Source organism: Zosterops lateralis (assembly GCF_965231275.1).
Source record: "Zosterops lateralis genome assembly, chromosome: 30".
In the NCBI taxonomy this organism is placed as follows: Eukaryota; Metazoa; Chordata; class Aves; order Passeriformes; family Zosteropidae; genus Zosterops; species Zosterops lateralis.
In genome coordinates this window covers 2,006,350-2,034,238 of record NC_139790.1, presented here as the reverse complement: position 1 = coordinate 2,034,238, position 27,889 = coordinate 2,006,350, and the positions used below count along the sequence as shown (strand labels likewise).

General features: G+C 42.8%; 2 protein-coding genes across 3 annotated transcripts in view; one reads left to right on the top strand and one right to left on the bottom strand.

Annotated features, from left to right (window-relative positions):
* LOXL2 (lysyl oxidase like 2) overlaps nt 1-8,551 on the top strand; it is a gene marked incomplete at its 5' end in the record, with an annotated part of 54,688 nt that extends 46,137 nt beyond the window's left edge. Inside the window, 6 exons of the mRNA XM_083880406.1 lie at nt 1,076-1,241; nt 2,701-2,944; nt 3,708-3,823; nt 4,459-4,595; nt 6,356-6,467; nt 8,453-8,551. Of these exons, the coding sequence (XP_083736532.1) occupies nt 1,076-1,241; nt 2,701-2,944; nt 3,708-3,823; nt 4,459-4,595; nt 6,356-6,467; nt 8,453-8,532 (855 nt within the window). The 3' untranslated portion in view covers nt 8,533-8,551. The remainder of the gene's footprint in view (nt 1-1,075; nt 1,242-2,700; nt 2,945-3,707; nt 3,824-4,458; nt 4,596-6,355; nt 6,468-8,452) is intronic.
* Nucleotides 8,552-11,622: 3,071 nt separating this feature from the next.
* Nucleotides 11,623-27,475, bottom strand: R3HCC1 (R3H domain and coiled-coil containing 1). Of its 2 annotated transcripts, XM_083880372.1 has the most exons (9): nt 27,340-27,408; nt 26,059-26,076; nt 25,889-26,018; nt 23,795-23,932; nt 22,010-23,060; nt 20,821-20,993; nt 18,838-18,908; nt 17,682-17,777; nt 11,623-12,407 (listed from the first exon to the last, which is right to left on the bottom strand). In XM_083880372.1, the coding sequence occupies exons 3-9, from the start codon at nt 25,981-25,983 to the stop codon at nt 12,250-12,252; spliced, it is 1,782 nt and encodes a 593-aa protein (XP_083736498.1). In that variant the 5' UTR covers nt 25,984-26,018; nt 26,059-26,076; nt 27,340-27,408; the 3' UTR covers nt 11,623-12,249. The 2 variants fall into 2 exon arrangements, with proteins under 2 accessions (XP_083736498.1, XP_083736497.1); XM_083880371.1 differs by lacking the exons at nt 11,623-12,407; nt 26,059-26,076 and adding an exon at nt 26,080-26,097 and having other exon boundaries at nt 17,444-17,777; nt 27,406-27,475.
* Between the last annotated feature and the right edge of the window lie 414 nt (nt 27,476-27,889).

The following is a 27,889-nucleotide window of genomic DNA, read 5'->3' as shown; positions in this document are numbered from 1 at the left end:
TTTCTCCCAGGTTTTGGGGTTTGATGAGGTTGAGTTTGGGTTGTGTCGTTCCCAGGAGGTTTGTAAAGCTCTGGGGGTGATGAGAGGAGAGGGGATTTCATCAGGAATGGGAATGATGAAAGAGGGAATGACTTCCTACTGCCAGAGTTATATGGAAAACTGGGAATAAACTCTTCCCTGGGAGGGTGAGGAGGGGCTGGGATGGAATTCCCAGATTTGCTGTGGCTGCCCCTGGATCCCTGGGAGTGCCCAAGGCCAGGCTGGGATAACCTGGGACAGCAGGACTGTCCCTGCCCATGGCAGGGGGTGACACTGGATGGGATTTAAGGTCGCTTTCAATCCCAAACCATTGTGGGATTCTGGGATTCTCCAATCTCCCAGCAGGAGCAGGACACAACCCAAGCCCTGGGACACCTCAGGATGTGGCAGGGACATTGATTTTTGTGTGAGGGTGGGCAGGGGCTGGGCTGGAATTCCCAGATTTGCTGTGGCTGCCCCTGGATCCCTGGCAGTGCCCAAGGCCAGGTTGGGATAACCTGGGACAGTGGGAGGTGTCCCTGCCCATGGCAGGGGTGACACTGATGGGATTTAAATCCCTCCCAATCCAAACCATTCCAGGATTCCCTGGAGAGGGACTGGGGACGAGGGACAAGGGGAGAGGGACAGGACACTGGGAATGGATTCAGACTGACCCAGGGCAGGGATGGATGGGATATTGGGAAGAAATTCCTCCCTGCGAAGTTGGAGAGAGGCTGGGATGGAATTCCCAGATTTGCTGTGGCTTCCCCTGGATCCCTGGAAGTGCCCAAGGCCAGGCTGGGATAACCTGGGACAGTGGGAGGTGTCCCTGCCCATGGCACAGGGTGGGACTAGATGAGCTTTAAGGTTTTTAAGGCTTTAGTGACAAAACTTTTGCTCCCCCAAGCTCCCTTTAGCAACATCCTCCTGGATAACATGTGAGATCTTGCCCTGCTCTTCCCTGGAGGGAGAATCCACATTTTAGGCAGGAAAACATTCCCAAAGGAACCTGTAAAACGCCTTTTCCTTTTTTTTTTGTTATTTTTTTGTCCCCCAGGAAACGTGGTACTGGCACGGGGACGTGAGCGCCGACGACGTGGTGATGAGCGGGGTGAAGTGCTCGGGGACAGAGATGTCCCTGTCCCACTGCCGCCACGACGGGCCCCACGTCTCCTGCCCCCGGGGAGGGGGGCGCTTCGGGGCCGGCGTGTCCTGCTCCGAGAGTGAGTCACCGGGGATTGTCCCGCGTGGGGAATGGGGTCACCTGCATCTGTCGAAAGAGCGGGAGGTTCTTCCTTCCTGGAGAGGTTTTGGAGGTGTCCAAGGCCAGCTTGGAGACAGTTGGGATTGTGGAAGGCGTCACTGCCCATGGTGGGGTGGGATGGGATTCATGGGATGGGATTCATGGGATCCATGGGATTCATGGGATGGGATGGGATTCGTTGGATCCATGGGATAGAATCCATTGGATCCATGGGATTCATGGAGTCCATGGGATAGGATGAGATGGGATGAGATCCATGGGATGGGATCCATGGGATGGAGTTTAAAGTCAACTATTCCCATATGGTTTTTCCAGGCTTTTCCCACTCAAACTCAGAGTGGGATGGGATTCATGGGATCCATGGGATGAGATCCATGGGATGGGATTTAAGGTCCATTTAAGGTCCATATTCCCATATGGTGAATGGTTCTCTCCCAGGCTTTTCCCACTCAAACTCAGAGTGGGATGGGATCCATGGGATAGGATCCATGGAATGGGATGGTATCCATGGAATGAGATGGAATCCATGGGATGGGATGGAATTCATGGGATACATGGGATGGGATCCATGGGACGGAATTCAAAGTCAACTATTCCCATAAGGTGAATGGTTCCCTCCCAGGCTTTTCCTACTCAGAGTGGGATGGGATCCATGGGATGGGATCCATGGGATCCATGGGATGGGATTTCAGGTCCATTTAAGGTCCATATTCCCCTATGGTGAATGGTTCCCTCCCAGGCTTTTCCCACTCAAACTCAGAGTAGGATTAATTCAGATATTCAGGAGAAATTGTTCTTTTTGAGAGTGAGGAGGGGCTGGGATGGAATTCCCAGAGGAGCTGTGGCTGCCCCATCCCTGGAAATATCCAAGGCCAGGCTGGACAGGGCTTGGAGCAACCTGGGACAGTGGGAGATGATGGGGATGGAAGTGGCTGATCCTAAAAACCCCTTTCCCACCCAAACCATTCCACGACTCTTTTTTTTATTTGTTTAATTGCAGTATCTGTGTTACAGTTATGGAAAACTTGAGAAATACTGTTTATGGTTAGAATTACTTTTTAGTTTTGTGTTTACCTATAGGTGGCATTTTTTTGCTCTGATGACTTGAGACATCACAAGCCTATTGAGTTAGGAACAACTTTTTTTTTTTGCATTGCTAATTTGAATTTATCTTTGACACTTTTATCTTTGCAGCTTGATTTACTTATTTGTTGTTTTGGTGGTTTTTTATTGGCTTTATTTTTGGGGACACTGGTATTTATATGGTGGACTTTTATAGGTAGTTTCTTTACTTTGGTAGTGCTATTTTTTTTACTTTTACTTTGGTAGTGATTTTTTTTTTTTTACTTTTTTATGGGGTGTTTTTACTTTTTTGGGGTGTTTTTATCTCACCAAACCCACCCATTCCCCCCTTCCAGCCGCCCCTGACCTGGTTCTGAACGCGGAGCTGGTGGAGCAGACGTCCTACCTGGAGGACAGGCCCATGTTCCTGCTGCAGTGTGCCCTGGAGGAGAACTGCCTGGCCAGCTCGGCCCACAACACCTCGCTGACCTCGGGCTACCGGCGCCTGCTGCGCTTCTCCTCCCAGATCCACAACAACGGCCAGTCCGACTTCCGGCCCAAGAACGGCCGCCACGCCTGGGTGTGGCATGACTGTCACCGGTGGGTGGCACACAGTGGGGGTTCGGTGTCACCCTCGGCTTGGTGTCACCCTCGGCTTGGTGTCACCCTCCAGCCCATCCTGTCACCGTGGGGAGGTGACAAATGGGTTTTGTCCCATACTGTGGTTTGATGGTTTTGAGCCACGTTCCATGAGTTTTGGGAATTGTTTCTTGGTTTGGTTCTTGAGCAGCCAGTTCTGAGTTAGGAGTTGTCTGAGCCTCGCTCTGAGCTGAGGTTTGCAAGGTCTCAGTGCAGGGTTCCGGCCCAAGAATGGCCACCACGCCTGGGTGTGGCACGACTGTCACCGGTGGGTGGCACACATGGTGCTTGGTGTCACCTCCCAGCCCATCCTGTCACCGTGGGGAGGTGACAAATGGGTTTTGTCCCGGTTCATGCTGTGGTTTGGTGGTTTTGAGCAGCATTCTGTGAGGTTTGGGGATTTTGAGTGAAGTTCTCTGGGTTTTGGGAGTTGTTTCTTCGCTCGGTTCTTGAGCAGCCAGTTCTGAGTTAGGCACTGTCTGAGCCTTGCTCTGAGCTGAGCTTTGCAGGTGGGCCCTGCCATGGACAGGGATGGAACAAAACGATCCTTAAATCCCTCCCCACCCAAACCAGGCTGGGATTCCATGTAAATAAATTCCAGGAGGCAGCAGGGTGGGTGATGGAGTCTCACAGCATCACCCCCAGGGAATATTTCCTGTCCCACTCCTGCAGCTCCACTTCAGCTGGTAATTAAATTAATTCTAGGCATTAATTGTCCCCACAGGCACTACCACAGCATGGAGGTGTTCACCCACTACGACCTGCTGAACCTCAACGGCACCAAGGTGGCCGAGGGACACAAGGCCAGCTTCTGCCTGGAGGACACGGAGTGCGAGGCAGGTCTGTGCCAGAGCCAGGAATTCCCTGTCCCGGGAATTTCATCCTCTTCCCAAGAGATGGAGGGATGGATGGATGGAGGGATGGATGGATGGATGGATGAAGGGATAGAGGGATGGATGGAGGGATGGATGGAAGGAGGGATGGAGGGATGGACAAAGGATGGATGATGGATGGAGGGATGGATGGAGGGATGGAGGGATAAAGGACAGAGGGATGATGGATGAATAAGAGATGGATGGATGAAGGATGGATGATGGAATGGATCAATGAGATGAATGGAGGGATGGATGGACAAACGATAGATGATGGATGGATGGATGGATGGATAAAGGACAGAGGGATGATGGATGGATGGGAACCCCTCAGGTCCCCCATTCTCTTCTCCACCCTCATCTCCCTCCATCCCCACCCTGAGCTGCCCCAAACCCCCAAACTGTTCATTTTCTTCTCCCTCCCAAGTGAAGAATCCCAAAAGAACCCTCCAAAACACTTCTGGTGTTGGGAGGCAGCACCTCCTTAACCCTCACCCAAAACACCACACCCGGAGTCCACCACTCCAGGGGGAACAACCCGGAATTCTCCAGGAATTCTCCTGCAGATTTTACACTTTTTAAACCTCGATTCTCCTCCTGTAGACGTGCAGAAACAATACGAGTGTGCCAACTTTGGGGAGCAGGGCATCACCGTGGGCTGCTGGGACGTTTATCGACACGACATCGACTGCCAGTGGATCGACATCACCGACGTCCCTCCCGGGGATTATCTCTTCCAGGTGGGACAAACAGCCTTTGGCACACTCCTGCTGTCTTTATCTTTTATTATTTTATTTTATTTTATTTTGGTTTATTATTTTATTTTATTTTATTTTATTTATATTATTTTATTTTATTTTATTTTGGTCTATTCTATTCTATTCTATTCTATTTTATTTTATTTTGGTTTATTTTATTTTATTTTGGTTTATTTTATTTTATTTTATTCTATTCTATTCTATTTTATTTTGGTTTATTTTATTTTATTTTATTTTATATTTTATTTTACTTTATTTTATTCTATTCTATTCTATTTTACTCTATTCTATTTTATTTTATATTATTCTATTCTATTCTATTCTATTCTATTCTATTCTATTCTATTCTATTTTATTCTATTTTATTTTATTTTATTTTATTCTGGTTTATTTTATTTTATTTCATTTCATTTCATTTTATTCTATTTTATTTCATTTTCATTTATTTTATTTTATTCTATTTTATTTCATTTAATTTTTTCCTTTTTTTTTTTATTTTACTACTTTTATCTCTCCAATCCTACCCAGAATTTACCAAATCTGTCCATTCGACACCTCCACCTTCTGTTTATAAAGGAATTATATCCCCAGATGCCTCCAAGATATAAAGAATTATCCACCAGGATAATTTTTCCGAGGGAAAAATCATCACCCATGACCAAAGTTTGGAGATTAAATACTTTTAAAAAATTCCATGTCCAGCTAATCCTGGATAGGCCCAGCCCAGCTGATGTTGTTGACAGTTTTGTCACATTCCCAAAGCTCAGAGTCCCTTTTTGGAGCTGGTTGTAAACAACATTCCCTGGATTTGGGGATTAAACGGTGCCATTTGTGGGGGTTTTGTGGGAATTAAGGCCAGCCCTCCAGGGGGGGAATTCTCTGGGTCTATAAACAGCCACTGGAATTGGAGAGGAGGGAAAGGAGAGGGATTGTTTGTGTCTGAGGTGTGGGAAATGGAAAATGGGGGTTTGGGGGAGATTTTGGGGCAGGGGGGAAGGTTTGGTTGTGGTGAGTTAGAGATGGAGCAGCTCTGCTGGAGGAAAAGCTGAGAGAGCTGGGAATGTTCACCTGGAGCAGGGAAAGGATCCAGGGAGAGCTCAGAGCCCCTGGAGAGGGGCTGGGGACAAGGATGGAGGGACAGGACACAGGGAGTGGATCCCACTGGGAAAGGGGAGATTGGGGTGGGATATTGGGAAGGAATTCCTAACTGGGATGGAATTCCCAGATTTGCTGTGGCTGCCCCTGGACCCCTGGCAGTGCCCAAGGCCAGGCTGGGATAACCTGGGACACTGGGAGGTGTCCCTGGATGACTTTTAATGTTCCTTCCAACACAAACCATTCCAGGATTCCCTGGAGAGGGACTGGGGACAAGGGATGGAGGGACAGGACACAGGGAATGGATCCCACTGGGAAAGGGGAGATTTAAATGGGATTTTGGGAAGAAATTCCTGCCTGGGCTGGAATTCCCAGATTTGCTGTGGCTGCCCCTGGCAGTGCCCAAAGCCAGGTTGGGATAACCCGGGACAGTGGGAGGTGTCCCTGCCCAGGGCAGGGGTGACACTGATGGGATTTAAATCCCTCCCCACCCAAACCATTCCAGGATTCCCTTGACCTGGAATTTAATTATTCACCTCATTCCTCTCATTTTACAAAACAAATTTGTATTTTCACCTCCTCCTACAATAAAAAAGCTGCAAAAAAAACCCGAATTTAATTCTCCATCCTGCCCAACTCCCTCCCAGGTGGTGATCAACCCCAATTACGAGGTGGCGGAGTCGGATTATTCCAACAACGTGATGAAATGCCGGAGCCGCTACGACGGGCAGAGGATCTGGATGTACAACTGTCACATCGGTGAGGGCACCAAATCCAAATTTCCAAATCCAAATCCACCAAATTTCATAGTTAATATTTAATATTAATAGAATTATATAGCTTTTCCCTGCTCTCCCATTGTTCCCGAGTGATTTTCCTGTGCTCTCCCAGCGTTCCTAAGCACTTTTCCTTGCTCTCTCAATATTCCCAAGAGCTTTTCCCTGCTCTCCTGCTGTTCCCAAGAGCTTTTCCCTGCTCTCCCAGTATTCCCAAGCGCTTTTCCTGTGCTCTCCTGGTACTTCCAAGTGTTTTTCCCTCCTCCTGTGCCCTCCCAATATTCCCAAATGTTTTTCCCTGCTCTCTTGGTGTTCCCAAGTATTTTTCCTATGCTCTCCCAATGTTCCCGAGTGCTTTTCCCTGTTTTCCCAAGTGTTTTTCCCAGCTCTCTTGGTGTTCCCACTTTTCCCTGCTTTCCCAATATTCCCAAATGTTTTTCCTGTGCCCTCCCAACACCCCAATCCTTTCCCCTTCCTTGCTGACCCCGTTCTCTCCCCTGTCCCCTCCAGGCGGTTCCTTCAGCGAGGAGACGGAGCAGAGGTTCCACCACTTCAGGGGACTCACAAATAACTTTTTTTTCTGCATTCCCAATATTCCCAAGCACTTTTCCCTGTTCTCCCAGTGTTCCTGAGTGTTTTTCCCTGTTCTCCCAGTGTTCCCAAGTGCTTTTCCTGTGCTCTCCTGGTACTTCCAAGTGTTTTTCCCTCCTCCTGTGCCCTCCCAATATTCCCAGGTGCTTTTCCCTGCTCTCCCAATGTTCCCAAATGTTTCCTGTGCTCTCCCAGTGTTTCTGAGCACTTTTCCCTGCTCTCTTGGTGTTCCATAGTGTTTTTCTCTGCTCTCCCAATGTCCCCAAATGCTTTTTTCTGCATTCCCAATATTTCCAAGTACTTTTCCCTCCTTTCCCAATGTGCCCAAGTGCTTTTCCCTGCTTTCCTGATGTTCTCAAGAGCTTTTCCCTGCTCTCCCAATGTTCCCAAATGTTTTTCCTCGCTCTCTCAATATTCTCAAGTGTTTTTCCCTGCTCTCCTGATGTTCCAAATTGTTTTTCCCTGTTCTCCCAATGTTCCCAAGTGACTTTCCTTGCTTTCCCAATGTTCCTAAGTGCTCTCCTGGTGTTCCCAAGAGCTTTTCCCTGCTCTCCAAATGTTCCCAAATACTTTTTTTCTGCATTCCCAATATTCCCAAGTACTTTTCCCTGTTCTCCCAGCGTTCCCAAGTGTTTTTCCCTGCTTTCCTGATTTTCCCATGCACTTTTCCCTGCTCTCCCAATGTTCCCAAATGTTTTCCCTGTGCTCTCCCAGAGTTCCTGAGTGTTTTCCCCTACTCTTCCAGTATTCCCAAGAGCTTTTCCCTACTCTTCCAGTATTCCCAAGCGTTTTTCCCTGCTCTCTTGGAGTTCCCAATCCTTTTCCCTCCCCTGCTGACCCCGTTCTCTCTCCCCTGTCCCCTCCAGGCGGTTCCTTCAGCGAGGAGACGGAGCAGAGGTTCCACCACTTCAGGGGACTCACAAATAACTTTTTTTTCTGCATTCCCAATATTCCCAAGCACTTTTCCCTGCTCTCCCAATGTACCCAAATGTTTAAATGTTTTTCCCTCTTCTCCCAATATTCCCAAGAGCTTTTCCCTGTTCTCCCAATATTCCCAAGTGCTTTTTTCTGCATTCCCAATATTCCCAAATTGCCTTTCCCTGCTCTCCCAATATTCCAAGCACTTTTCCCTGCTCTCCCCATGTTCCCAAGTGTTTTTCCCTGTTCTCTCAATGTTCCCAAATGTTTTTCCCAACTCTTCCAGTGTTCCCAAGCACTTTTCTCCGCTCTCTTGGAGCTCCCAAGTTTTTTTCTCTGCTCTCCCAATATTCCCAAGTGATTTCCCCTGTTCTCTCAATAATCCCAAATGTTTTTCCCAACACCCCAATCCTTTTCCCTCCCCTGCTGACCCCGTTCTCTCTCCCCTGTCTCCTCCAGGCGGTTCCTTCAGCGAGGAGACGGAGCAGAGGTTCGACCACTTCAGGGGACTCACAAATAACGTCGTCTCCACCTGGTAGAAAATTCCCACTAATTTAAAGGGATCCTCTGGACTCCTGCATTCCCAATATTCCGAATATTCCAATATTCGGCCCTTCCCGAAGCACTGCACCCCCGGGAGCCCTCGAGAGCCACGTCGGGATCAACCTCAGCTGGATCATTCCCTGAAAGAAGATTTTCTTCTCCTCTTCCTCCTTTTCCCCCCAGTTTTAGGTGCTCAAGGCCACCTCCGGCAATTCCTCAGCTCCAACTCTTCGTCGTTCCAAGGGATTTTCTCCTGCAATTCCAATTTTTCGTCATTCCAAGGGATTTTCTCAATTCCGGTTCTCCTGCAATTCCTCAGCTCCAACTCTTCGTCATTCCGAGAGATTTTCTCCTGCAATTCCAATTTTTCGTCATTCCAAGGGATTTTCTCAATTCCAGTCCTGCAATTCCTCAGCTCCAACTCTTCATCGTTCCAAGGGATTTTCTCAATTCCATTCTGCAATTCCAATCCAAGAGATTTTCTCCTGCAATTCCAACTTTTCACCATTCCAAGCGGTTTTCTCGATTCCGGTTCTGCAATTCCAATTTTTCGTCATTCCAAGAGATTTTCTCAATTCCATTCTGCAATTCCAATCCAAGAGATTTTCTCCTGCAATTCCAACTTTTCACCATTCCAAGAGATTTTCTCCATTCCGGTTCTGCAATTCCAATTTTTCGTCATTCCAAGAGATTTTCTCCTGCAATTCCAACTTTGCACCATTCCAAGAGATTTTCTCCTGCCTTTTTTGCCTCGGGTTGGGAGCCAACCACCCAACAAGTGCCTTTTTTTGTTTGTTTTCCTTAATTTCCAAGGCATTTTTTGGGAATTTTCATCACTCCTCGCCTTGGGTTGGGAACCAATCACCCAAAAAGTGCCTTTATTCTTAATTTCCAAGATATTATTTGGGAATTTTCAGCACTCCTGACCTCAACTTGGGAGCCAATCACCCAAAAAGTGCCTTTATTCTTAATTTCCAAGGTATTTTTTGGGAATTTTTAGCATTCCTGGCCTCGGGTTGGGAACCAACCACCCAAAAAGTGCCTTTATTCCTAATTAATTAATTTCCAAAATATTATTTGGGAATTTTCATCACTCCTCACCTTGGGTTGGGAACCAACCACTCAAAAAGTGCCTTTATTCTTAATTAATTAATTTCCAAGATATTATTTGGGAATTTTCATCACTCCTCGCCTCGGGTTGGGAACCAATCACCCAAAAAGTACCTTTATTCTTAATTTCTGAGGCATTTTTTGGGAATTTTTAGCATTCCTGGCCTTGGGTTAGGAGCCAACCACCCAAAAAGTGCCTTTATTCCTAATTAATTAATTTCCGAGGCATTTTTTGGGAATTTTCATCACTCCTCACCTTGGGCTGGGTGTCAACCACCCAAAAAGTGCCTTTATTCTTAATTAATTAATTTCCAAGATATTATTTGGGAATTTTCAGCATTCCTTGCCTCAGATTGGGAACCAATCACCCAAAAAGTGCCTTTATTCTTAATTTCCAAGGTATTTTTTGGGAATTTCCATCACTCGTGGCCTCAACTTGGGAGCCAACCACCCAAAAAGTGCCTTTATTCTTAATTAATTAATTTCCAAGGCATTTTTTGGGAATTTTCATCACTCCTCACCTTGGGCTGGGTGTCAACCACCCAAAAAGTGCCTTTTATTCTTAATTTCCAAGGTATTTTTTGGGAATTTTTAGCATTCCTCACCTTGGGCTGGGTGTCAACCACCCAAAAAATGCCTTTTTTTATTTTTCCCTTCATTTCCAAGGCATTTTTAGGGAATTTTCATCATTCCTCACCTTGGGTTGGGAACCAACCACCCAAAAAATGCCTTTTTTAATTTTTTTCCCTAATTTCCAAGGCATTTTTTGGGAATTTCCAGCTCTTTCCCACTCTCTCTGTGCTGCTGCTGCTTCCCACATTCCTCAGCACATCCAGCAAGGAAATCCAAGGAAAAAAGGGGGAAAAAAAAGGAAAATAAATTAAAAAAACCCAAAAAAATATAAAAGGAGCAGTTTTTTTGTGAGCAGAACAGTGTAAAAGCTGAATTTTAATTTTAATTTTAATTTTAATTTTAATACTGCAGTGAAAACCTCGGGGATCCAACAGAGGGGAGAGAACAGAACACGGAATTTTCCACGCGGGAATTTCATTCGTTTTTTCACATGGAATTATTAAATTTTCACACGGAATTATTTAAATTTCACACGGAATTATTTAAATTTCACATGGAATTATTAAATTTTCACATGGAAATAAATTTTCACACGGAATTATTCAATTTTCACACGGAATTTGAATTAAATTTCACATGGAATTATTTAAATTTCCACATGGAATTAAATTTTCACTTGGAATTATTAAATTTTCACACGGAATTATTTAAATTTTCACATGAAATTATTAAAATCTCACATGGAATTAAATTACCCACATTGAATTATTTAAATTTCACATAGAATTATTTAAATTTTCACATGGAATTAAATTTTCACATGGAATTATTTAAATTTCACATGGAATTAAATTTTCACACGGAATTACTAAATTTTCACACGGAATTATTTAAATTTTTCCTTGGAATTAAATTTTCCCATGGAATTATTTAAATTTTCCCATGAAATTATTAATTTTTCTCATGGAATTATTAAATTTTCACACGGAATTAAATTTTCACACGGAATTAAATTTCCACATGGAATTATTTAAATATCACGCGGAATTATTTAAATTTCACATGGAATCATTAAATTTTCACACGGAATTTGAATTAAATTTCACATGGAATTATTTAAATTTCAAATGGAATTATTTAAATTTTCCCTTGGAATTAAATTTTCACATGGAATTAAATTTCACACGGAATTGGAATTAAATTTTCACATGGAATTATTAAATCTCACATGGAATTAAATTTTGATATGGAATTTGAATTAAATTTCACATGGAATTATTAAATTTTCACACGGAATTATTTAAATCTCACATGGAATTATTTAAATTTCCACATGAAATTAAATTTCACACAGAATTTGAATTAAATTACACATGGAATTATTAAATTTTCTCATGGAATTATTAAATTTTCACATGGAATTTTTAAATTTTTACACAGAATTATTAAATTTTGACACGGAATTAAATTTTCATTTTTAAACCCAGCTCTGGAAAATCCTGGAAGTTTTTTTTTATTTTTCTCACCCAACAGGGGGGAAAAAATTGAGCCTCTTAAAACTCTCTAAATAAGGAACCAAAAATAATTCCTTAAAAACCTGAATTCACTCCCAGTTTTCCTGAACAGCAACAATTACAACAAACTTTTGAATTTTTCAAACTCTTGCCCCCAAATTTGCAGAATTTGCTCAATCCTGACCCCAATAAAAAAAATCCAATTTTTTTACTTTTAACCCCTATTTTTTTTTTTTTTTTAACAAAAAACAGGAATAAAGAACAAATAAACCACCTTATTCCTGAATATTTTTTTTTAACACACCCAACCAAAAATTCCAGTATTTCCCATAGGGGGAAATTAAAAAAAAAAAAAAAATAATAATAATAAAAACCTGAATTTTTCCAACAAACTTTTCTAACTTTTTTTTTTTTTTCCCAAAACTCATCAACAAAACCCCTTTTTTTTTTTTTTTTAATGCTCTGCATGCATTTAATAGCACAGCCATGCTGATATTTTGATTTTTTTTTTGGGGATTATTCCTGTTGATCCAAAGGTTCTGGTTGGGAATTTTCAGTCCCTGGTGCCTCTTCCTGTTGCTGCTGCCGGTTCCTCCAGCCCAGGGCGTGGGACACGAGTCTCCTGGCCACGGCTGTGTCTGTCTGGGGCCTCTCTTTGCCCACATGGAGCAGCTCTGGGAGGGAAAAAATTAAAAAAAATGAGAGAAATCGAAAATTTTAGTCGTCTGGGAGAAATTCGTGGTTAAATCGCAAAAATCGGATTTTTTTTCGCGCTGTTTCGTTGGTTCGTCGATGAAAAATTTGTGGTTAAATCCCAAAAATCAGGTTTCTTTCCCCACTGTTATCCACTTGGGAGAAATTCATGGTTAAATCCCAAAAATCAGGTTTTTTACTCATTGTTTAATTGGTTTATCAATGTCAAATCCATTTGTCTCTGTGAAGGAGAAATTTGTGGTTAAGTCCCAAAAATCAGGTTTTTTACTCATTGATTAATTGGTTTATCAATGTCAAATCCATTTGTCTCTGTGAAGGAGAAATTCGCGGTTAAATCGCAAAAATCGTCAAATCTTTCTGTCTGTGTAAAGGAGAAAATTGTGGTTAAATCCCCAAAAATCAGGTTTTTTACTCATTGTTTAATTGGTTTATCAACATCAAATCCATTTGTCTCTGTGAAGGAGAAATTCACAGTTAAATCCCAAATATCCAAAGGTTTTGGGTGGAAATTTCCAGTCCCTGCTGCCGGTTCCTCCAGCCCAGGGCGTGGGACACGAGTCTTCTGGCCACGGCTGTGTCTGTCTGGGGCCTCTCTTTGCCCACATGGAGCAGCTCTGGGAGGGAAAAAATTAAAAAAAAATGAGAGAAATCGAAAATTTTAGTCGTCTGGGAGAAATTCGCGGTTAAATCGCAAAAATCGGATTTTTTTTCGCGCTGTTTCGTTGGTTCGTCGATGAAAAATTTGTGGTTAAATCCCAAAAATCAGGTTTCTTTCTCCATTGTTATCCACCTGGGAGAAATTCATGGTTAAATCCCAAAAATTGGGTTTTTTACTCATTGATTAATTGGTTTATCAATGTCAAATCCATTTGTCTCTGTGAAGGAGAAATTCGTGGTTAAATCGCAAAAATCGGATTTTTTTTCACGTTGCTTTGTTGGTTCGTCGATGGAAAATTTGTGGTTAAATCACAAAAAAAAATCAGGTTTTTTACTCATTGATTAATTGGTTTATCAATATCAAATCCTTCTGTCTCTGTGAAGGAGAAATTTGAGGTTAAGTCACAAAAATTGGGGTTTTTTACTCATTGTTTAATTGGTTTATCAACATCAAATCCATTTGTCTCTGTGAAGGAGAAATTTGAGGTTAAATCCCAAAAATCAGGTTTTTTACTCATTGATTAATTGGTTTATCAACGTCAAATCTATTTGTCTCTGTGAAGGAGAAATTCGCGGTTAAATCGCAAAAATCGTCAAATCTTTCTGTCTGTGTAAAGGAGAAAATTGTGGTTAAATCCCCAAAAATTGGGTTTTTTACTCATTGTTTATTGGTTTATCAACATCAAATCCATTTGTCTCTGTGAAGGAGAAATTTGTGATTAAATCCCAAAAATCCAAATGTTCTGGTTGGAAATTTTCCATCCCTGCTGCCGGTTCCTCCAGCCCAGGGCGTGGGACACGAGTCTCCTGGCCACGGCTGTGTCTGTCTGGGGCCTCTCTTTGCCCACATGGAGCAGCTCTAGGAGGGAAAAAATTAAAAAAAATGAGAGAAATCGAAAATTTTAGTCGTCTGGGAGAAATTCGCGGTTAAATCGCAAAAATCGGATTTTTTTTCGCGTCGTTTTGTTGGTTCGTTGATGAAAAATTTGTGGTTAAATCCCAAAAATCAGGTTTTTTACTCATTGTTTAATTGGTTTATCATCATCAAATCCATTTGTCTCTGAGAAGGAGAAATTTGTGGTTAAATCGCAAAAATCAGATTTTTTACTCGTTTAATTGGTTTATCAATGTCAAATCTATTTGTCTCTGTGAAGGAGAAATTCGCGGTTAAATCCCAAAAATCGTCAAATCTTTCTGTCTGTGTAAAGGAGAAATTTGTGGTTAAATCATAAAAATCAGGTTTCTTTCCCCATTGTTATCCACCTGGGAGAAATTTATGGTTAAATCCCAAAAATCAGGTTTTTTACTCATTGTTTAATTGGTTTATCATCATCAAATCCATTTGTCTCTGTGAAGGAGAAATTTGAGGTTAAGTCACAAAAATCGGAATTTTTTTCGCGCTGTTTTGTTGGTTCGTTGATGAAAAATTGTGGTTAAATCACAAAAAAAAATCAGGTTTTTTACTCATTGATTAATTGGTTTATCAATATCAAATCCTTTTGTCTCCATGAAAGGGAAATTTGAGGTTAAGTCACAAAAATTGGGGTTTTTACTCATTGTTTAATTGGTTTATCAACATCAAATCCATTTGTCTCTGTGAAGGAGAAATTTGTGGTTAAATCGCAAAAATCGGATTTTTTTTCGCGCTGTTTTGTTGGTTCGTCGATGGAAAATTTGTGGTTAAATCCCCAAAAATCAGGTTTTTTACTCATTGTTTAATTGGTTTATCAACATCAAATCCATTTGTCTCTGTGAAGGAGAAATTTGAGGTTAAGTCACAAAAATTGGGGTTTTTACTCATTGTTTAATTGGTTTATCAACATCAAATCCATTTGTCTCTGTGAAGGAGAAATTTGAGGTTAAGTCACAAAATTTGGGTTTGTTCATGTTGTTTTATGGGTTTGTCGATGAAAAAATTGTGGTTAAATCCCAAAAAAATCAGTTTTTTTACTCATTGTTTAACTGGTTTATCAATGTCAAATCTATTTGTCTCTGTGAAGGAGAAATTCGCGGTTAAATCCCAAAAATCAGGTTTTTTACTCATTGTTTAATTGGTTTATCAATGTCAAATCCATTTGTCTCTGTGAAGGAGAAATTTGAGGTTAAGTCCCAAAAATCAGGTTTTTTTCGTGTTGTTTTATGGGTTTATTGATGAAAAAATTGTGGTTAAATCACCAAAATCAGATTTTTTACTCATTGTTTAATTGGTTTATCAATGTCAAATCCATTTGTCTCTGTGAAGGAGAAATTTGTGGTTAAATGCCAAAAATCAGGTTTTTTACTCATTGATTAATTGGTTTATCAACATCAAATCCATTTGTCTCTGTGAAGGAGAAATTTGAGGTAAAGTCCCAAAAATCAGGTTTTTTTCGTGTTGTTTTATGGGTTTATTGATGAAAAAATTGTGGTTAAATCCCCAAAATCAGGTTTTTTACTCATTGTTTAATTGGTTTATCAAAGTCAAATCCATTTGTCTCTGTGAAAGGGAAATTTGTGGTTAAATCCCAAAAATCCAAAGGTTCTGGTTGGAAATTTCCAGTCCCTGCTGCCGGTTTTAACCGGATTTCTGTTTAATTATTATATTTAATGATTACTTTTAATTTAGAAGAGTAAATTTTAATTTTTAATTTTAATTTTAATTTTAATTCAGAGGAGTGAATAAATGGAAAAAAAAATGAAGGGGAGGTGCAAATAAATCAAATTTTTTTGGATTTTTCTTTGCTGAAAACCTCAGGGATTTGTCAGGGTGTGACAATTGTCCCTTTAAAGCATCAAAAAATTGGAATTTTATTGTGATTTATTGCAGAAATCCCAGGAATTGTTGGTTCAGAGGGTTTTGTGGCTTTGCTTTTCCTGGAGCTGATCAAGGAAATTCAATCAATCAATCAATAATCGATCAATAATCAATAATTAATCAATCAATGGTCACGGCTCAGCTTCACTGTTTCTCCTTCTTGAATAAAATGATATAAATATAAAATAAAATTAAATAAAATTAAATCCAACCACCAGATTTGGGTTTTGTCTCCTTTGGGTTGTGCAGAGGGGGGAGAGAGAAAATAATTCCTGGTTAAAAAAAAAATAAATCCCAATTTCAGCACAGCCCCTTTTTCCTTTTCTAATTCCACCAAAAGAGCAGCAAATTAAATAAATAAAGAATAAAAAATAAATTAGAAATTAAATCTGAATTTTCATGCTCCACATCACAGCTCAATGCTAATAAATCCATTTAAAAATAAAATAAAATAAAATAAAATAAAATAAAATAAAATAAAATCTGAATTTTCATGCTCCACATCTCAGCTCAGTGCTAATAAATCCATTTAAAAATACAATACAATACAATACAAAAATAAAATAAAATAAAATAAAATCTGAATTTTCAGGCTCCACACCACAGCTCAATGCTAATAAATCCATTAAAAAATAAAATACAAAAAAATACAGTAAAATACAATAAAATACAATAATTAAATCTGAATTTTCAGGCTCCACAGCTCAGTGCTAATAAATTCGTTAAAAATAGAATAGAACGGAATAGAATGAAATGGAATAAAATAAAAATAAAATTTAAAAAAAATTAAAAATCAGAATAGAATAGAATAGAATAGAATAGAATAGAATAGAATAGAATAGAATAGAATGAAACAGAGTGAAATGAAATGGAATGGAACGAAATGGAACAAAATAAAAATAAAATTTAAAAATTAGAATAGAATAGAATAGAATAGAACGAAATAGAATGAAATAGAATGAAATTAAAATAGAATAGAATAGAATAAAATAAAATTAGAATAGAATAGAATAAAATTTAAAAAAAATTTAAAAATCAGAATAGAATAGAATTAAAATTTTAAAAATATTTAAAAATCAGAACAGAATAGAATAGAGTAGAATGAAATGAGATGAAAATAAAATAGAATAGAATAAAATAAAATTAAATTAGAATAGAATAGAATAGAATGAAATTAGATGAAAAAATAGAATAGAATAAAATAGAATAAAATAGAATAAAATAAAATAAAATTAGAATAGAATAGAATGAAATTAGATGAAAAAATAGAATAGAATAAAATAGAATAAAATAAAATAGAATAAAATAAAAGTAGAATAGAATAGAATGAAATTAGATGAAAAAATAAAATAGAATAGAATAAAATAAAATAGAATAAAATAAAATTAGAATAGAATGAAATTAGATGAAAAAATAGAATAGAATAAAATAGAATAAAATAAAATAAAATAAAATTAGAATAGAATAGAATGAAATTAGATGAAAAAATAAAATAGAATAGAATAAAATAGAATAAAAAAAAAAGGAAAATAAAAATAAATAAAGTTAAATTAAAATAGAATAGAATAAGATAAAAATAAAAATAAAAATAAAAATAAAAATAAAATAAAATAAAATAAAATAAAATAAAATAAAAATAGACTAGACTAGACTAGAATAAAACTGGATGATTCCCTCACTGGGCGTGTGCAGGGCGCGGCTCTAGAATAGAATAGAATAGAATAGAATAGAATAGAATAGAATAGAATAGAATAGAATAGAACAGAAATAATGTTTTCCTCACTGGGCGTGTGCAGGGCGCGGCTCTTGGCCTGTTTGCTGCCGTGGATCAGCGGGCGCAGCTTCAGGCCGGGGAAGCGCCGGCCCAGCGCCTGCGAGGCTGGAACAGACACAAATCGATGGAATTAACCCCAAAATTATTTAAATTACAATGAAAAAGAAATTTAAAATTCAAAAGTTCAAGGGAATGCAAAAGTTTAAGGAGTTTGGTCAAGGTTTGGGGTAAAAAGGTGGAGTTGGCTCAGGAAAAATAAAAAAAAAATAATGGAAAATAGGGAAAAATAGAATAGAAAAAAATAGAAAATAAAATAAAATGGTAAAAATAAAAATAATAAATAAATATAAGTAAGTAAAAATAGAAAATAAAAAATAGGAAAATAAAAGTAATAAATAAGGATAATAAATGAATATAAATGAATATAAATGAATATAAATAAATATAAATGAATATAAATGAATATAAATGAATATAAATAAATATAAATGAATATAAATAAATATAAATGAATATAAATAAATATAATATAAATGAATATAATATAAATAAAAATAGAAAAAATAAAAATAATAAATAACTATAAGTAAAAATAGAAAATAAAAAATAGAAAAATATAAATAATAAATAAAGGTAATAAATGAATAGAAATTAATAGAAATAAATAAAAATAAATAAAAATAAAATTTAAAAATAAATTAAAATAGAAAATAGAAAAATAAAAATAATAAAGATAATAAATGAATAGAAATAAATAAAAATAAATAGAAATAAATATGAATAAATAAAAATAAATAAAAATAGAAAAATAAAAATAAGAAATAAATAAAAAATAAGACATAAATAAAAATAAACAAAAAATAAATAAAAATAAATATGAATAAATAAAAATAAATATGATATATATAAATAAATAAAAATAGAAAAATAAAAATAAGAAATAAATAAAAATAAGAAATAAATAAAAATAAAAAATATAAAATAACTGTAAATAAATAACTATAAATTTAAAAAAAAAAAGGGATGAGCCAAAAAAAAATCCCAATTCAGGGCTCTGAGATGCCTCAAATCCCACCCCAATTTTCTCAAATCCCACCCCAAATATTCCCAAATATTCCCAAATATCCCCAAATATCCCCAAATATTCCCAAATATCCCCAAGTACCTGTGGAGGGGCTGGAGAAGATTCCCAGGGCGTGAGTGTCGTCCACCCACTGGATTTTGAAGCCACTTTCGCTGCAAAAAAAAGAGAAAAAAAATTGAATTAATAAAGAAAATAAAACCCCAGGAGGGGTTTGAGGTGTTTTATGGGAACAGCTGCTGCTTTTTCCTGTTTTAAATGGGAAAAAAGCAGGAAAAAAAGGGAAAAAGGAGATTAAATGTGTCTTTTTTGAGGTGACACAATGTGGAATTGCCCCAAAATTCTCATTTTCCTCTCAAACCCAACCTCGGTTTGCAGGAGCCAAAAATATTGGCATTTTTGGAGGTTTAAAGTGCAGGAAGAGCCCCCTGGAGGAAAAGAGGGGAAGATGAAATTAAAATTCAGAATTTGGGTGCTGGAGTAAAGCTGGGCTTTAAACCAGGCTTAAACTGCAGAAAAAAACTTATTTAAGGCAGAGAAAGAGAGGAAAGATGAAATTAAAATTCAGAATTTGGGTGGCAGAGCCCTGGGCTTTAAACCAGGCTTAAACTGCAGAAAAAAACTTATTTAAGGCAGAGAAAGAGAGGAAAGATGAAATTAAAATTCAGAATTTGGGTGGCAGAGCCCTGGGCTTTAAACCAGGCTTAAACTGCAGAAAAAAAATTCTTTAAGGCAGACAAAGAGGGAAAGATGAAATTAAAATTCAGAATTTGAGTGCCAGAGCCCTGGGCTTTAAACCAGGCTTAAATTACAGGAAAATCTTCTTTGAGGCAGACAGAGAGGGAAAGATGAAATTAAAATTCAGAATTTGGGTGTTGGAGTAAACCTGGGCTTTAAACCAGACCTAAAAATCTTCTTTAAGGCAGACAAAGAGAGGAAAGATGAAATTAAAATTCAGAATTTGAGTGGCAGAGCCCTGGGCTTTAAACCAGACCTGAACTGCAGGAAAATCTTCTTTAAGGCAGACAAAGGAGGAAAAACAAAACTAAAATTCAGGATTTGGATGCCAGAGTAAAGCTGGACTTTAAAAACTGCAGGAAAAGCCCATTTGAGGCACCCAAAGAGAGGAAAACAGAACTAAAATTCAAAATCTGGGTGCCAGAGCCCTGGGCTTCAAACCAGACCTAAAAATCTTCTTTAAGGCAGACAAAGAGAGAAAGATGAAATTAAAATTCAGAATTTGGGCGCTGGAATAAAGCTAGGCCTTAAACCAGGCTTAAATTGCAGGAAAATCTTTTTTTGGGGCACACAAAGAGGAGAAAGGGAAAACTAAACTTCAGGATTTGGGTGCCAGAGCCCTGGGCTTCAAACCAGGATTAAACTGCAGGAAAATCCCCTTTGAGCCAGACAAAGAAGGGAAGATGAAACTAAAAGTGAGGATTTCATTGCCAGTCTCAGGCTGATGGTGCCCCTTCCTTTCCCTTTCCCTTTCCTTTCCTTTCCCTTCCCTTCCCTTTCCCTTCCTTCCCTTCCCTTCCCTTCTCTCCCTTCCCTTCCCTTCCCTTCCCTTCTCTCCCTTCCCTTCCCTTCCCTTCTCTCCCTTCCCTTCCCTTCTCTCCCTTCCCTTCCCTTCTCTCCCTTCCCTTCCCTTCCCTTCCCTTCCCTTCTCTCCCTTCCCTTCCCTTCCCTTCCCTTCTCTCCCTTCCCTTCCCTTCCCTTCCCTTCCCTTCCCTTCCCTTCCCTTCCCTTCCCTTCCCTTCCCTTCCCTTCCCTTCCCTTCCCTTCTCTCCCTTCCCTTCCCTTCCCTTCTCTCCCTTCCCTTCCCTTCCCTTCCCTTCCCTTCCCTTCCCTTCTCTCCCTTCCCTTCCCTTCCCTTCCCTTCTCTCCCTTCCCTTCCCTTCCCTTCCCTTCCCTTCCCTTCCCTTCTCTCCCTTCCCTTCCCTTCCCTTCCCTTCTCTCCCTTCCCTTCCCTTCCCTTCCCTTCCCTTCCTTTCCCTTCCCTTCCTTCCCTTCCCTTCCCTCCCTTCCCCTTCCCTTCCCTTCTCTCCCTTCCCTCCCCTCTCTCACTGGAATTCCGAGAACATTCCCATCAGGTCCTCGGTTCTCAGGCTCGGGGGGAAGTCGTAGATCTCGGTGACGTGTCCCAGGTCCCCCTCGGTCACCGGGGCCTCTCCGTAGCTGGAATAATCCACACTGATCCTCTCGATGCTGATCTCCTTCACCGTCAAATTCCCGACGATCTGGGGGAAATACAAACCAAAAATTAAGGAAAAAAATCACAAAAATAAGATCCAAGTTTTGGGTTTTGCCCCCTCAAATTGAGCCAAATCAAATCCCGTCTGCACCAACAAGGAGGTGGAATTTCTTCCTCTCAGGGAGGGATTTTTTCCCCCAAATTTGGGAATGGGATGGCACCAAAACTCTGGACAAACTCATTTTTTTGGGTCCCAAAATTAGGTCACTCTTAGAAATTAATAATAATAATAATAATAATAATAATAGTGATGATGATGATGATGATAATAAGGTGGGTTTTCATTTTTTGTGGGGGACAAACATCCCAAATTCAGGTCACTCTGAGAAATTACAAATAATAATAATGATAATTATAATAAGGTGTTTTTTTCATTTTTTTCCCCCAATTTTTGGGTTTTATAAGTGGAAAAAAATTCCTACAAAGGTCCAATCACCTCCCAGGGAAACTGGGAATTTTTAGCAAAACTCTGAACAAACTCATTTTTTTTTTTTTGTGGGGGACAAACATCCCAAATTCGGGTCACTCTTAGAAATTACAAATAATAATATTAATGATAATAATAATAATAATGATGATAATAAGGTGGCTTTTCATTTTTTCCCCCAATTTTTGGGTTTTATAACTGGAAGAAAAAAATTCCTACAAAGGTCCCATAATCACCTCACCATTGGCACTAAAACTCTGAACAAACTCATTTTTTTGTGGGGGACAAACATCCCAAATTCAGGTCACACTGAGAAATTACAAATAATAATAACAATAATGATAATAATAATAGTAATAATGATAATGATAATAATAATAATAATAATAATAATAATAACAATAATAATGATAATAATGTGGTTTTTCTTCCTCCCCCCCTCCAATTTTTGGGTTTTACAACTGGAAAAACTCCTACAAAAGTCTCCAATCACCTCCTAGGGTAAACTGAATTTTTTTAGTCCCAAAATTTGGTTTTTTTGGTCCCAAATTTGATTTTTTGGGTCCCCAAATCACCTCAGCCATCAGCTCAGCCGTGCAGTCGTCCTCGAGGCCGCCGTGCCTCGTCCCCTCTGTGTCCCCTGCGGCCAAATCCAACCCCCTGCTCAGAGCCTCGGCCACATCTGGGGGTTCCTTCTCCTCCTCCTCTTCCTCTTTGGGTATTTTCCCACCTTGGATTTGCTCTGGAGCATCGGGATCATCACCAGGAGCAGCCACAGCCTCACCTGAGCTTTCCAGAACCTTCTGGAGAGGTTTTTGTTCCACCTGGTTTTCCTGATCTTGGTTTTCCAGCGTGGAAAAATCCTCTTGGGGATTCTGCTCTGCGGGTGGGGATTTGTTCCTGCAGCTCTCCAGGGTTTGGGGTTCCAGCTGGTTTGTTCCTGTTGCTCTCCAGGTTTTGGGGTTTGGGGTTTTTGGGGTTTCTGTCACAGCAGGGTCTGTCCAGCTGTTGTTGTCCAAAGGGAAGGAGTTGGAATCGCAGCTGGGTTGGTTTTCCTCTCTCAGCTGGGCCTGGAATTCTGTGTTCTCTGGGATGATGGTGGTGCCATCGTGGCTTGGATCCTTCTCCTGTGCCTGGGGAGGGTTTTTGTCCTGCCCAGGGCACGAGGGATGGGAACAGTCCTTATCCTGCTCACAGGAATCCTGGATATTCCCTAAGGATGGCACCTTCTCCTCACACCCCTCAGCGCTGCCTTTTTCCACAACATTCTCCTCTTCAGCCTCCTGCAGCTTCCCAGGGTTGTTTCCACACTTTTCCACCTCCTCCTGCTGGAAATTTTTTGGGAAATTTTCCCCTCCTGGAGCCACGTCCCCGTCGCTCTCCCTCTCCCTCCAGTTGGATTTTTTCCTGCTCCCTTTTGGCACGTAAAGAGCTTTTTCCGGCTTCTTCCTGGGCGGCCTGGAGATCCTCCCTGAGCCCACGGAGGGGCGGGGATTGTCCCCGTGGGTGTCCCCGGGGTGTCCCCGCCGAGCCCCCCGAGCCCCCCGGCCCCAGGGCTGGGCCGGCCGCGGGCACCGCGCCGGGTTCTGCCCCCCCTTGGGGTCACTGCTGGGGGCACTGGGAAGCCTGGGGGGGGAAAAGAGGGGGAAAGGTGAGCAAAGGGAACTTCCTCCCACCCAGGGATACCCCCCAAGGGATGTGAAAAGGAGCAGAGAATTCCCAAAGGGAAAAATCCCTTTGTTCCCATTGTAGGGTCTGGGAGGTGCTGTTGGTAATGGAGGCTTTAAATGGGACACGGTGACTTTGGGTTGATCCAAGGGCTGGAGCAGCTCTGGAGGGAGAGCTGGGAATGCTCCAGGGACACCCCAGAGCCTAAAGGGGCTCCAGGAGAGCTGGGGAGGGACTGGGGACAAGGCAGGGAAGGACAGGACACAGGGAGTGTGTCACAGGGCAGGGCTGGATGGGATATTGGGAAGGAACTCCTGGCTGGGCTGGAATTCCCAGATTTGCTGTGGCTGCCCCTGGATCCCTGGCAGTGCCCAAGGCCAGGCTGGGATAACCTGATCCATGGAAAGTCCCATGGTGGGACTGGAGGGGCTTTGAGGTCCCTCCAACCCAAACCATTCCAGGATTCCATGTGCAGGTTTAGATGGGATTTTGGGAAGAAATATTGGGAGAGGGGCTGGGCTGGAATTCCCAGATTTGCTGTGGCTGCCCCTGGATCCCTGGAATGTCCCTGGATCACCTGGGACAGTGGGAATGTCCCCAGAAAGTGACAATGATGAGTTTTGGGTCCCTCCCAAACCATCCCAGGATCCCACCACCATTCCCAGCCCCAGGATGATTTATTTCCAGCTCACCTGACGGCAGAGTGACAAATGACCGTCCTCCTCCTCCAGCCCTCTCCCACTGAGAAGCTGCTCAGCAATTCCATGTTTTCCACAGTCCTGTGGATCAGGTACCTGAGGCGGCTGGACAGGGGGGGGAACAGGAGCACCCTGAAAGGACAGAGGGCTCAGGAGAGTCAGAAAGTGCAGGGAGGGATGGAAATATTGGAAAAAAATTAACAATTCTGTCCCCCAAGTCATTCCCAGAGTGAGGATTTAAATCAAGGAAAAAAAAAAAAAAAAAAAAAAAAAAAAAAAAAAAAAAAAAAAAGAAAAGCCAAGCAGGACTTGGTGTTATTAAAGATCACAAATCCCTTCTCAGGTTTGCAGCCACATTTTACACAGAAAATGGGAATGTGGGGAGTGTCTGGACTCTCATTCCTGCTGTTTCCATATGGGAAAAGCTGGGAAGGACCAGCAGAAAGCTGCTCCTGATCCCCCTTCCTGCAAAAATCTGAGTTTTCCACCCTCCAAAAGCCAAGAATAAACCAAATAAACTCCACGTTCACCAGGAATAAACCAAGAATTAATAAATAAATTCCATTTTCAATGTCACTGCTGCCACACACAGTTTGTCCCTCTGTGACAACCTCACGGCGGAATTTCTCTGCCAAATATTTTATTAAAAAAAAAAAAGGCACAGAAACAAATATTTAATGGTGTGATAAGCTGAGGGAGCTGAGCTCAGCGTGGTCACCCCTCTGTGTCCAGCCCTGGCCACCTCAAGGGCTGCAGAGGTCACTGGGCTGGGAACAGATCCAGGTGACCCAGTGCTCACTCCTGGTTCTTTTTCCCCTCTTGATCCCAGTTTTTTCCTCTCTGATCCTGGTTCTTTATCCTTCTCACTCCCAATTCTTCCCTCCCTGATCCTGGTTCTTTTTCCCCTGATTCCCATTTTTCCCCCCCTGATCCTGGTTCTTTTTCCCTCTCATTCCCAGTTTTTTTTTCCCTCCTGATCCTGGTTCATTTTACTCCTCATTCCCAGTTTTTTCCCCCCCTGATCCAGGTTCTTTTTCCCTCTCACTCCCAGTTCTTTTCCTCCCTCATTCCCAGTTTTTTCCCTCCTGATCCTGGTTCATTTTACTCCTCATTCCCAGTTTTTTCCCCCCCCTGATCCTGGATCTTTTTCCCCCCTCAATCCCAGTTCTTCCCCCCTTAATCCTGGTTCTTTTTCCCTCTCACTCCCAGTTTTTTTCCCCCCTGATCCAGGTTCTTTTTCCCCCTCAATCCAAATTCTTCCCTCCCCAGTCCTGGTTCTTTTTCCCCCTCATTCCCAGTATGTTTCCCCCCTTAATCCTGGTTCTTTTTCCCCCATCATTCCCAATTCTTCCCCTCTTAATCCTGGTTCTTTTTCCCCCCTCAATCCCAGTTCTTCCCCCCTTAATCCTGGTTCTTTTTCCCCCCTCAATCCCAGTTCTTCCCCCCTTAATCCTGGTTCTTTTTCCCCCCTCAATCCCAGTTCTTCCCCCCTTAATCCTGGTTCTTTTTCCCTCTCACTCCCAGTTTTCCCCCCTGATCCAGGTTCTTTCCCCCCTGATCCTGGCTCTTTTTCCTCCTCATTCCCAGTTCTTCTCTCCCAGATTCCAGTTATTTTTCCCCCTCAATCCCACCCAACACCCTGACTCATTAATATCAATTATAAACATCCCAGCAGCTTCACAGTTCAGATCAAATCAGACCCTTGAGGGGCTCCAGCTGCTCATCCCCATCTCAGCCCAACAAACCCTCCTCTAAATCAGGCTAAAAAACCCCCAGGATTGTTTTGAATTGACCCCAAAAACCCTCCTGGTCTGTCCTATGGGGAGATGTCGTGGCTGCTGTTGAATCCTGCCAGGGCTTCCCTAAAAAAAAAAAAAACAAATCCCAGAGTTTGGGACACAAAACTCCACTTTTGTGTTGGGACAAACACAAAACTCCGCTTTGACAGAAAATCCCACGCCAACCCCAAATGCTGCTGTTTTCACCCCATAAAAATGATACAAAACCATGAGAAAAAAAATCCCTGGTGTGTTTCTGGTGCTGCCAAGGCCCAGATCAGCCCCAAAGACCCCCGGGCTGGGCACCCACCGCTGGTGCTGCCCCTGCAGCAGGAACTGCTCCAGCTCCTCCGCGATCCTGCCCACGAACTCATCCTCGGTGGGCGACAGGAAAACGCCGTCCATGGAGCGCAGAGCCAGCGTGACGGCCAGGGGACAGCCTGGGGGGATATGGGGACGTGTGGGGGGACAGGGGACAGCCTGACGGGGACAGGGGACAGCCTGACGGGGACAGGGGACGTGTGGGGGGACATGGGGACATGTGGGGGGACAGGGGACATGTGGGGGGACAGGGGGACACATGGAGGGACATTGGGACACATGGAGGGACAGGGGGATACGTGGGGGGGACAGAGGGACACAGGGAGGGACATATGGAGGGACACATGGAGGGACAGGGGACACATGGAGGGACATTGGGACACATGGAGGGACATTGGGACACATGGAGGGACATTGGGACGTGTGGGAGGACAGGGGGACACATGGAGGTACAGGGGACACATGGGGGGACATTGGGACACATGGGGGGACAGGGGACGTGTGGAGGGACAGAGGGATAAGTGGAGGGACATTGGGACACATGGAGGGACAGGGGGACATGTGGAGGGACATTAGGATACATGGAGGGACAGAGGGATATGTGGAGGGACACATGGAGGGACAAGGGGACACAGGGAGGGACAGAAAGATAAGTAGAGGGACATTGGGACACAGGGAGGGACAGGGGGATGGATATGTGGGGGGACAGAGGGACATGAAGAGGGACAGAGGGACATGTGGGGGGACAGGGGGACACGGGGAGGGACAGGGGGATTCATGGAAGTACAGAGGGACACATGGAGGGACATGGGGACACATGGAGGGACAGCCCCAAACCCCCACCCATGGGTGCCCAGCCCCCCCTATAGATCTCACCCGTCCCCTTGTGCTGGTCTGTGCCCCGTTATCCCCATCCCTGGGCACCCCAAAATCCCCATCCCTGGGAACCCCAAAATTCCCTGCCCTGGGCATCCCAAAATTCCCTGCCCTGGGAATCCCAAAATCCCTCTGCCCTGGGAATCCCAAAATCCCCCACCCTGGAAATCCCCAAATCCCCCATCCCTAGGGATCCCAAAATTCCCTGTCTTGGTCATCCCAAAATCCCCCTGCCCAAGGAATCCCCAAATCCCCCTTCCCTGGGCACCCCCAGCATTTCTACACCCCATTATCCTCCATCCCTGTGAATCCCGAAATTCCCTGTCCTGGGAGCCCCAAAATCCCCCTGCCCTGTGCCCCCCCCATCACCTCTGCCCCCCATTCTCCCCTCCCCAGGACCCCCCAGTCTCCATCCCGCTGTGCCCCCCCCCCTTCCCTCAGGGCAGCCCCATTGCCACGTGCTGATCCCAACACCCTCATCCTCCTCATCCCCATCATCCCCATCATCACCCTCACGGCTCCCATGGCCCCATCCCCGCAGCCCCTGCTCCCCCCATCCCTCACCCCGGTGTGTCTGTGTCCCCTCAGGGCTCCCCCTGTCCCGTCCGGGTCCCCCCAGTCCTCACTCACCGCCAGGCCCGGCCCGGCAGCGGATCCCGGAGCGGCGCCTGCGCCGGGCCCGGCCCCTCCTGCCGGTTCTGGCTCCTCCTGCTCTGTCCCGGCTCCTCCCGCCCGGTTCTGGTCCCTCCTGCCCGGCTTTGGCCCCTCCTGCTCTGTCCCGGCTCCTCCCGCCCGGCTTTGGCCCCTCCTGTTCGGTTCTGGCCCCTCCTGCCCGGCTTTGGCCCCTCCTGCCCGGCTTTGGCTCCTCCTGCTCTGTCCCGGCCCCTCCTGCCCGGTTCTGGCCCCTCCTGCCAGGCCCCGGCCCCTCCTGCTCTGTCCCGGCCCCTCCTGCTCTATCCCGGCCCCTCCTGCTCTGTCCCGGCTCCTCCCGCCCGGCTTTGGCCCCTCCTGCCAGGCCCTGGCCCCTCCTCGTTGTTCTTCCCCCCCGATCCCGGTTCTTCTTCCCTGAGTGCAGGGACAGCCAGCAGCCCTGGGCCAGTGACCAGCTGGGTTT

Excerpts from the sequence above, each read along its gene's own strand:
- R3HCC1 (XM_083880372.1), bottom strand. The coding sequence starts at position 25,983 with ATGGACGGCGTTTTCCTGTCGCCCACCGAGGATGAGTTCGTGGGCAGG. Across the intron at positions 23,061-23,794 it reads ATTTGTCACTCTGCCGTCAG|GCTTCCCAGTGCCCCCAGCA; the intron begins GTGAGCTGGAAA and ends TTCCCCCCCCAG. Across the intron at positions 17,778-18,837 it reads CTTCTCCAGCCCCTCCACAG|CCTCGCAGGCGCTGGGCCGG; the intron begins GTACTTGGGGAT and ends TGTCTGTTCCAG.